At 44.1% G+C, this 11,016-nt stretch overlaps 1 protein-coding gene and 1 non-coding gene across 3 annotated transcripts in view; both read right to left on the reverse strand.

The window, feature by feature from the left end:
- RPLP2 (ribosomal protein lateral stalk subunit P2) overlaps positions 1 to 10,207 on the reverse strand; it is a 142,669-nt gene extending 132,462 nt beyond the window's left edge. Inside the window, exons 1-5 of one of the 2 annotated variants that reach the window (XM_061463184.1) lie at positions 10,107 to 10,207; positions 9,436 to 9,559; positions 7,640 to 7,688; positions 5,757 to 5,855; positions 5,225 to 5,334 (exon numbers count right to left, since the gene is read on the reverse strand). In XM_061463184.1, coding sequence (XP_061319168.1) covers positions 5,258 to 5,334; positions 5,757 to 5,855; positions 7,640 to 7,688; positions 9,436 to 9,558 — 348 coding nt within the window. In that variant the 5' untranslated portion in view covers position 9,559; positions 10,107 to 10,207 and the 3' untranslated portion in view covers positions 5,225 to 5,257. Of the gene's footprint in view, positions 1 to 5,213; positions 5,335 to 5,756; positions 5,856 to 7,639; positions 7,689 to 9,435; positions 9,560 to 10,106 lie in introns of those variants that run through there. The other variant, XM_061463183.1, reaches the window with a different exon arrangement.
- LOC133274829 (small nucleolar RNA SNORA52) lies at positions 7,350 to 7,482 on the reverse strand. The gene has a single exon (XR_009745297.1). It is a non-coding gene; the product is annotated as a small nucleolar RNA SNORA52 (small nucleolar RNA).
- Positions 10,208 to 11,016: the final 809 nt, after the last annotated feature.

The raw sequence follows: 11,016 nt of genomic DNA on the forward strand, positions 1-11,016 counted from the left end.
TAAACTCACCAAAACTTATCTTTGCTAACCTCTTATTTTTCTTCACATGCTCTGAGCACACCAAAACACTTACCCTTCGGTCAAGGCAACTGCAATTTCCAGTAGTGCTTCTGCACAAGCAAGGCTGCAGCATATCAGCTCCCCACAGAGCAGCACTGAGTGAGAGGCCAGTGCTATTAGGAGATCAAAATAGATTGCAGAAGCTGAAAAGATACCCTTGTCATAAACAATGCAGACTATAGTCATTCAGACGATCAGAAGTGTGAAAATTTACAGGGACATCAATAGGATCAGCACAGCAAGAGAAGCAGCTGTTCAACTCAAAGCAAGGAAGCAAGATCAGCAGGAAGGAGGTTTGGAGGGGGACAAACCAAAAAGCAATAGGGTTTTGTGGTTTTTTTTTAATAGAATCAACATGTGGTAAAAGCACTTTCTACCAAAGTTTAAAAAAGACAACCAAAACCAAACAAACCTTAATTCATCTTGTCATAAATCTATTTGCATTAGTTTTCTTATAACTGGTTAGAAGTTTCTCTTTTGGGACACTTGTCTTTAACAGCTCTCAGACTAATCAAAGCTCAGCCTTCCTCCCCTCAGGAATTTCACGACTTAACGTCAGCAGAGGTCATCCAAGTAGCCCATCTCCTGTTCTTTCCATGTGTCCTTTCAAAGTACCAGCACCCCAAAGGCTGGTACCCACTCCATAGAGGTTGTAAGAATAGCTCTCTACTGCCTCACAGTCAGCTGACCAAATCAACCCAATTTAGCAAGTAACCCTTGTATAAATCCAATATTTGAGCTCAGTTTAGGCCTTGTACTCCAGCCTGTCCAGACAGAGTACTTTTTAATTAAATATTAGCTCTCTCCCTCCATCAGACAGAGGGGAGTCCAGCCTTACCTTCCCTCCAGGTCCTACCCTGGAGCCCACAACCTCACCTGCCTTTGATACATATTCACCCTGTCCTGCAGCAACTAACCAATTAACCCTGTTTACCTCAAGTCCTCTGTTTTTGCCCTATACCCACCCTTCTTTCTCTTCCTGTCATACCTCTACTTTTATAATTTCCTTCATTCCTTTGTTTGATGTGATTGCATAACCCTTGTCAGCCCTCATCTCCTCCACTTGAAGAGGTGAGCATTGGCACACCTGAGCCTTGACCCCCCTTAAAGACCCTTGACACCGAGACAATCATAGTGCTTTCACCCCATGCTTCTGGTGACGCACAAGGGTATTTCCATGTAGCCAAAACCAAATAAAACATTGTGTCTTTCATTTTCCAGAACAGGGATTGTGCTGCAGAAGAACTAATTGATGGGCTGTGACTTTAGCAGAGCTGTGGCAAAACTGAATATTGAACCTTGTTTGCAGATACCTCCCTAACACTTGTAACCACAATAACAGATTAGTTCTTGAGCCAGCACTGCTTCCTCTTCTTTCAGCATTTCACAAACCTTAAGACTCCCACTGCGTCTGGAAAATAGAAACAACAGTGCTCTGACAATGCTGGGGTTAGTTTCACTTGATTTCTCAACAGCGATCTTGTCCTGTGTTGTTTACATCACCCTCATCGCTCTGTCTTGGCCTTCGGTGTTCCTTATTTGAGGAGGTTAATGCTGCCCTATTGAAACAGGTTAATGAAATAAACCACATGAACTATAATCTCTTGCAGAGTGCTGCCTCGGTACTGGCACAAACAGGCTGGAACAAACAGGTTTTTCTCAAAAATCAATTACCCCAAAAAACTAATCTTCTTATTGAGAAAGTGCTGCCACAATCCTGCAATGGCTTCTAATTCTGCAGTAAGCCAGGTCAGCAAGATTTACATGGCAGTTTTTCACATGTAACAGAACACTAGAAGTTCACACATGCCCTTGTATGTTGTGATGCCAGAGACAGTTTCTCAAGCAATCTCCATTGGTTGCACTTGTCTTCCAGTCTAGTGAATGATCAGCGGATAGTACATACAAAATAATAATGTACAAGCAAACAATCTCTTTTTTAGGTTGTTGGTGGCCAACAAGAATTAAAGAGAAGCTGAGAGGCAGTCGGTTATACTATTGTCTTCAGTATGTTACTTTATTGCTGCCTGGGGTCAGCAAGGCAGGGCACTGGCCATGAGGCCCAACTCGAATGCTGTTAACATCACTGGAATGCCTGACTTTGACATCTTTTTCTTATCTGTGATGTTTGCATATTCAGACAATTCCATGGCAAATACTTGGGACTTGCTTCATAGTAGCATCTTCTGAGGCAATGCAGCAGTCCCCTTGTCCTGCTCACTTGGGACTGAACATTACTTCTAGGAAAGCTACTACAGATACCTCTGCCCTGTTAAGTCAAACCTACTGAGTTCAACAGGGTTGCCTCCATGTAGCAGCTTGCAAAATTGGGCCTCAGTAGTAAGAGTGAAACCAGTTAATTTAGCAGTGCCCCCAGGGAACTTTTTTTATTGCTTTCCAGTAGTGTCCAGGGTGTTCTTCCTGCTTTCCAAGTAGTGAAGATGTCATGTCACTTTCCCTGCCCCATGCTGTTTGTAAGGAATGATTTTCAGTCATAGCCAATTCAAGATGGCACAGCATTTGTGCCCTAGTGAGGGAAGCTCACATGTTCCAACATCAAACTTGTCACTAAATAAATCTCTCTCCCCTAACATCAGTTACCAGCATAACCCGCAGACACAAGGCTATCATTTCCTTTGTCTTCAGTGCCTTTGAGCCCTTCTTTATAAAAATCAGGAAAAATCTATCCTAGCTAATACTGGTTCTGCAAGGGGATGGACTAGGCCACCACTCCAAGTGTTTATAGACCCTAGTTTTCTCCGAGAGCATCACTGAACACAACACATCCACCCCACCATTACCCTTGCCTTTGGAAATCATTGCTAAGTCTGAAAAGACATCAGTGACACTTAAAAATTCAGAACATTGTCCACAGAGCAGGAATCCCAAATCTTTCATAGCTGAAGGTCACTAAGATCAGAAGAGTGATGAACTCCATCCAGAGCACTGAACAGGTCTGCAACAGACTTCCAGGCACATCACTGCTCATGTACAAAGCCATCAGGTGACAACTGTTATGTAGAGGTACATATAGGGGAAAAAAGCTTAAAATACCTTGATTTTGCATTTAGAAGAAATGTTCATCATGCAGAGGTTTTGGCAAATTCTGTAAAATGCATGTGAAATCTTGGAGTAGACCTGTCCCCTGACCACCTTCACAAGGAACATCTACAGGATGCTTATGTAAAATACACTGGCTCCCCATGGCAGTGCAACAAGTGCTGTATTTTCAGTGCTTTCACCAAGAGCTGCCCCAGAAAGTTTCTTCTCTAACAGTTTACCAAATTAGCTGTCTTTCTCAAAGCTGGTTAATATTTTTATTAAAATTATGCACTTCAGAAAGGAATTTAAAGGTGCTAAGAGGACACCCAGCACAGTATCAGGTCCATAACTCAAGACTTAACAGGTCATAGGGAGAAGTGAAGAACAGGGGGAAGTTTATCTGGATGTAGTCCTCCCCTCATCATAGTAAGCCATCAGCTGGCACCACAGGTTTCAGTCTCATCCCACAGGCCTGGGCACAGCAAAGCTCATGAAATAGCTCAATGCTACTGAAACAAATCCCTTTGTGCATGGAAAAATCCCGCTGAGTGGTGCACCAGGGCAGTTCTTTCCTGTGAAAAGACTGACTCTGCTCTTGCAGCAGCTAAACAAGGCAGTATCAGTGGGTGGGAGGGTTACCTCCCAGTAAAACCACATCCAGGAACCACTCTTTTTCAGGGCTGTGAAATGGATAAGTCAGCAAAGGAAGAAACACAGGTATACCTGCACCCCTTCCAGTGCCAAACCACAGCTGCTACAACTCAGAGCACTAGTGTGAACAAGGAGCAGTTTCCTTACTCCCACAAACATCACCATACTAGAACTTAGGAGACAAAGCAGATCAAAGGTACTGGCAGTGTTACCTCCTGTAACTCTTTCTTGCAGCAGGCACCTAAAGGCAGCAAGGGTTAGTTGCTTTTTGAGGTCCAAGGAGCTATATTTCAACTGCTCCCTTCCTTGGTTTCTGTGATGTAACAGGCATTTTCTCTCAGTACACCATAGGGAAAGTTTTTCCTACTTGAATTTCACCCATCTGCCCTCAGAAGCTCTTGTCATGCTTTGTCCAGTGACTCTTAACCAACCCAGCTCTATCTGTGCTTTCTCCTTCTTCCCCCCAGTAAAACCCCACAACTATATTAGAAGAGGTCCACAGCACAGACTGCTCCAGGATGTCTCTTCTTGACACCATGTGTGCAGTCTTGGCATGGGAATCTCATCACATGTGCTACCTGTACTCTACCTATGTATGGTGACAGCCAAAAAATGCTGTAGAAGTCACAGTACATCACCTCCAAGCAGAAGACACCTCATAAATAAAGCAAAATTTACTGTCCTCTTAAGCTGATGGTGCTCCTCTGAGCACACCTGCAGTTCTTGGAAAAAAAACAACAAAACACCGTTCTCCTCAAAACAGGTTTTTTTCAGATCAAGGTGATTCATGTCCTGATAGTTCAGCTATCCCAGAAGAGCCACTCATTATAAAGAGCACCTCTGCATTAATCTCAGTGGCCCATGAAGAGCAGAATGCAGGTTTTCCTTTTTCTTGTTACAGATTCTATGGTAAGCATGCAGATGTAATATGATATGCAAGCATAGTCAAGCATTTCATTAGTGGTGCCCCTAGATCTTGGAAATCTGACATAGCAATGGAATCAGTACTTTTAGATATTTACAAAAACTAATTACTATAACTAGCTCTGAAATTATAACATTACAAGACTAATTCAGACCTGCTGTCCATTCAGTTTCACATGTTTCTGAATTGATTAAACAGATCCTGAAAAATAAAGTCCTTTTATTGCTCCATAGATGAGACTCTTTCCTGTGTAATCAAGATGGCAAAATACTATGGAGAGGAACTTCAGTTAACACCAGGTAGATTCAGCTTCCACATAATGTTTAAGATATAGCAGTCTCAAAACAAGCACCCAGGTTCACACAAGCATAGCCATTTCGTAAGGACTTTCAAAACAGTTGACTCCCATGGCTTGTCATAAAATTCATATACCTGTTTCAGACAAAAATCAAAGCTGTGTCAGAGCTATCTTACAAACAGCTGTCTGAATCTAATAGCACTTGTATAGTTATAATATAAACTAAAAAAAAACCCCACCTTTTTAACAAAGAATTTTAATATTTTCTCTGTAACAAATAATTAATCAAATAGGCCGAATCCCATGTCATCATCAGATTCTTCAGATTCCTCCTTCTTCTCTTCTTTCTTCTCCTCAGCTGAAAGAAAACAGAAGACCAAGCCAATGGTCAGTATTTAAATTTTCTGCAGCACAATTTTTTTCTTTCACAAAAAACAAAGGTTTTGGCATTCTCAGCTTCCATACTATTGGTATTTCAGCCTCCATGGCTCATCTCATTCTCTTTCAATAGCCAAATACAAACATTAAGGAGACATGGACACTACTACTGAAAAGATGCACTTTACACAGTGAAGTCCGATTCTTGCTTCTAAGCCAGACCAATCTTAGGATGGGTAAAGAGCAAATGCTTCCAACTACCCAAAGAGAAGTAACTCCTCAGCTTATACTTCAATCACATAGTTAACTGCCAAAGTGGAAAGCTTTGAAATTTGGACTCAGTAAGATTTTTACAGAGAAAACTGGAGCTGCATATAACAATGCCTCTCCACGAATACTCACCAGCAGCAGGGGCAGCAGCTGCAGCAGGAGCAGCAGAGCCCCCTCCAGCAGACACTGCCACAGCTCCCCCAGCCGGCATGCTGGCAAGTTTTCCATTACCTGAGAGGGTCAGAGAAGAAAGTATTTAAATGCTCATCACAATCACAGAGGTAAGGTGGAAAGCAAGAGACACGAGAGTGTAGAAAAAAGATACCGTGACTCATGGACTGAACCTGTCACTATTAGCTGAAAGGAACAAGAGACTGCACCCATGGTAAGAAAATATAAACTGTTCTGTGAAAAAACAAGGGTTTAAGATTCACAAAGGTTTAGCCTAAGAACACCAAAAACATTATTTTGTTATTGTTATTATTAGTAAGCTTACTGCTGTACAAAGGCCCCAGGTTTTTTTCCCCAAACCTATTGTATAAAAATAGTGTCAAACACATCCAATTTTAAACATACAGAAAAAGCTGTATGTTTTCTGAATACAGCATAATAGCCCAGAAATTTATAATTTCAGTATACCTCAAAAATAACATATAGGCAGCACTGGCCTCCCACTCCACCCCTCCTTCCCCAATTTTTTTAAGTGTATAGAGAACTGTGAGGGCATGACAGGAGAGGAGGGGACAGAGGAAAAGATTTATTTATGGCAAAGAGGACAGTATTTTCACCAAATTCTCCAGCATCCTATGAACCCTACTGCATCGCCTTTGAGATTAACAAACTGACTTCTGATTTATGCTTGTCTTTGGAAAGCTAGCTAATTCTCTGCCATCTGCCTTTCACATAGCAAAGGTCCCTTGGCACTCAGAGGTCACGTACGCAGTATGTTTGCCTGTATCCCAATTTCTGAGAATCAGTTTCTAAATAATTCCATTACTTCAAGCTCTAATAAACTAGCCAAGTAAACAAACACATTTCATATGCATGTCAGTATGTTCTAGGAAAACTATTTATTTAAAGTATTACAGAAAGCGATAGCCTAAGTGTGTTGTAAGCACATATAATGGCTCTCTGAGGTCTTGAGACCACATGCATAGCAGTATCCAGTTACTGCTCATAACAGCAAGGCCAGGCAAAGTCCTGACCACCTTTAGGCAAATACATAAATACATGCCCTTGTGCCTATGCCCTCGCATTACAAAAAAAAAAACAAAAGAGAGAGAGAAATTCATTAATCAGAAACCTTTGCACCACCTCATCTCTGTTTTAGCCCTAATACTCAATGTTAAAATTTCCAGCTTTGGCAAAAGCCAGCAAGTAAGAGCACAAGCTTCTACACAAGTCAGCAGAGTCCTGCTTTAGAGAAAAGGATGCACCAGACTTGGGAAAGCTCTAGAAGAGATGTGTACTGGAGAGGCTTATGTTAACCACAGAGGGTGTAACTGTAACCTTAATGGAAGCTGACGCTTACTTAACAGTCTGTACTTCCTGTTTTACATAACTGATGCCTAGAAATGGGTAAACACAAAGAAACCTCCCAGAAAATCTGAAGGACAGCAAATTCTTTCTTTGACCAACACCTAGTTGAAGTTGTCCCTGCTCATTGCAGGGGGTTGGACTAGATGACCTCTGAAGGTCCCTTCCAACCCAAACTATTCTATGATTCTATGTCCAGAAAACTACATCATGAGCAGACTACCAGTCAGCTCATGCATGCTTAAGTTCTCCAGTTTAATGTGGTCCACAAGCGAAACCCAGCAGGTACTGGCACTGACCTGCAGGGAATTAGAATGGACCTGGATTTCAGGCATTTCAGCCGAGATCCAGAATGGAAGTCCTCAACCACAGCTAAACTGATGAATAATCAGGGACCTGGCAGCAATTTTGTGTTCTCAGGTCTAAGTTACCAAAGTAGTAGAGGTAATTATCTGTGACACTCAAGAGACTGTACTTACCCTGAGCAATGACATCCTCGATATTTTTTCCATTCAGCTCACTAATAACCTGTGTAAATTAAGTTTAGAATGTTAATAGTTTCAAACCAGTGTGAGTATAAGCTACATTTAAACAGGTACTGATTAATCATCATGTGAAATGCCTCCATCCTGCTGCTGATACAGCCACAACATTCCTTGTTTCTCAGTGGAAGGAATGGGATGTTGGAACTAAAACTTCAGCTAAGTCTTTTACACCTTTCTGTGAAAGCTTTTTCATTAAATCTATTACCACAAAATTGTAACGAATCCAAGGACTTTGCAGAAAGAAGGATACACAGATGTTGGGGAGCCAATCAGGAAACCCCACTGACGGTCCGTAAATCACTGAGGGACTGTCAACATCTCTTGCTTAATTCCCACAGGGAGGCTCTGAAGCACGGGGTGCTAGACCGAAAACCTCAAGGTTCTATTCCTAGCCTTACCAAATGTTACAGCTGAGCTGGCTATTGTATCCTTGCACTGGAACGGGTGGTCCTAACTTCAATTTTACTACCTTTTCTGTATAACCAGTGTTGAGGAAGGCAAAACACAACAGAAATTGCTAAAGCAAGAAGCACTTAAAAAAAAAAAATAAAAAAGAAATGCCACAGACATTACTGGTAAGTCCCTGCTACCATGAGTCAGTGCTGAACACTGCGGGGTCGCCAAAAGACTTTAACCAAGAACTTTTTAACAGGCATCTCCTGCTTACACAGAGCAACTGGCTGGGGTGCTTGCTTCATGCAGAAGGAAGGCAGTTTTAGGACTTCATTAGATTTACACTGGTATAAGATACAGCCAGCACAAACAAAAGAGGATTAATTATGACCAAAACAAATTCCAGAGAAGCCTTCTGGATATTGGAGGATCAGGGAAAACAACTAATTTGTTGACAAACACAAACAAGCCAAAGCCAAAAGACCTGGCATTAAACATGAGCACCACCAGTTCAAACCAACATCCCAAACCATAATATGGATGCTATTAGCTCAGTTAATCCATCATTTGGTCAGGCCTACGATAAAACACTGTCTCCAACTGGGAAAGTAACCTGGTTTTGCCTCCACCTCTCTGGAAACACTCCCTGTACAAGTATGGGGCAGTTGATAAGACCATTTATTGGTTTTTCCCCACCCCCCGCCAATGGCCATTTATTTCAAGTCCACAAGACTGAAAGTCAATTCTATCATAAGACACATTCTAATCAAGATACTCTCTTCTTAAAATGCCCGTTTTGCAGCACAACCATTTCAGCACTCATTTCCAAAATCTTCCCAAGTACTATTACTACCTTAAATGTCCATAATTTGCTTGTTTCTTGATGAAGAAACAGATGTTTCCTTGCAGTATACTAAGTAAAAACTTATTACTGAATATCAGCCCTTCAAAAGCACTAGCTTTTAATCTGTACCGACCAAAAGCCAAAACATTAAATGTTAAGTAGTGAACAGAACTTATTTTCAATACATATTTATCTCTGTTAGCCACTATACCCTTGAAAATTATTAGACTGAATGGTCAGAAGTCAACAACAGACGGAATCTTTGCGGAGAACAGGTGTTAAATAAGAAAGCCAGACTTCCACAAACACGTTGCAAAAATAGTTCTGATCAGTTAGGCAGTGTTTCAGGAATCATACATGCAATGATTATTGAACGTCTGAACAAAACTAGTTCAACACCAAACCAACTACAGAAACACCGAAGTCAAAGTAACAGCTCCAATGTCTGATGCCGACTGGGCCATGACCATCTGGAACTAAGAGGCAACGCCACCTTGTTCATGCGTTCATCGTCTGTCTCAATGCCGACGCTATCGAGGATCTTTTTCAAGTCCTTTGACGTGGGAGACTCGTTGCCACCGAGGACTGCTAGAAGGTAAGCTGCGACGTAACGCATCCTGGAAAACAACAGAGCTGGATCTTCAGTGTCAATGAACCGGTTCCATGTTCGGACGAAGTTTACCTTCTCACCGCAGGGAAGCAACCCTCACTTTCCCCATACAACTGCTTTGCTCTGCTTCTAAAGGAAACACCACGGCACGTGAGGCCGCGTACCAACCTCCTACCAGCGCACAACAGCACCTAACACCGCAAAGCCGCGGCGGCTCCCGCCCTGCGCCGGGCTCCGGGGCGCTGATCCCTCAACGGCCTGCTCGGTCTAACCCCGCCGGTGCCCCACGCCTCTCCCTAAGGAAAGCGGCACCGCGTCCTTCCTAACACCTCTTCGTCACCACGGCTCACCGCGGCTTCCGCCTGAGCCTGCCCTGTTGCCTCCCTCCGCAGGCTCGGCCAGGGAGAGCACATGGCCGCCATTTGCCGCACACCCTCCCGCACCAAGTGGTCTCGCCAGAGCTCCACTGGCGGCCGCGAGCTGGAGGGCCAGGAGCGACCATTCCCGGGGGAAGGGGGGGCGGTGGGAAGGGGAAGGGGCAGCCGCGCGCTTACTTGGTTGGCGGCGGCGGCACGAGAGACAGGCCTGGGACGTGCGCTGGGGATGGCAGCACGGCAGCGAAAAGGAAAGGGCGGTGCTTCGGCAACGACTTCTTCCCGTCACCCCGCAACAACGGACGCTGTCATTGGGCCGACCCGGCGAGGAGTGGACAGGCTAATAGCCGCGCGCCTGGCCGCTGCCACCCCCAAAGAGGGGCGCATGCGCAGCGCGGGAGGCACACGGCCCCTAGGCTGAGGGTGCGCTCCCCATAGGAGGGAGCGGACGATGTACCCTGTGCCGGGAGTCGGGAGTGCGTAACCAGCGGGGCAAGGTCCGGCATAGAGCCGAGGACCAAACAGACTTCACTGTGTAAAGCACATCCCTTCAGTAGTAGTGTCTGTGTGCCGTCATAGCTAATCGTAGAACAGTTTGGGTTGGAAGGGACCTCCAGAGGTCGTCTAGTGCAGCTTGCTCTTCAGTGTACTGAGGATGCAGTACTCCATGGGGGGTCTCACCAGAGCAGGATAGAGGGGCAATGACAGGAGTTATTTCTTTCTGGATTAGGGAAATGAATGAAAGTGTAAAGTTAATATAAGTGCCAAAATCCACTGGACCCAAATAAACCAGAAGTGCTGCAGCAATAGGGCTCTGAGGAGGCTTTGGCTGTCCCTGCCTTGCGGCCCTGTAGGCTGCACAGAAAGCTCAGGTGTGGGTGAGAGTGCTCTCTAGTGCCTCCAGAAGACAAGCACGCTCCCAGTTCTATACTTCAGAGTTATAAAAGTAGGTGCTTCAGAGAAACAGTTTTCAGCAGTTACTGTCTTCTCCCCATGGGAAGAGCAATTTCCCTCAGGGCACTGCAGCTTGTGTTCAGCTTTGAGCAAGAGGTGCTTTTCCCAGGGGATCACTGTGCCATAGCACTGAGGC

The sequence above is a fragment of the Pezoporus flaviventris genome, unplaced genomic scaffold (assembly GCF_033815535.1).
Source record: "Pezoporus flaviventris isolate CSIRO_AGI_PZ_B2104156 unplaced genomic scaffold, CSIRO_AGI_Pfla_v1 ptg000036l, whole genome shotgun sequence".
In the NCBI taxonomy this organism is placed as follows: Eukaryota; Metazoa; Chordata; class Aves; order Psittaciformes; family Psittacidae; genus Pezoporus; species Pezoporus flaviventris.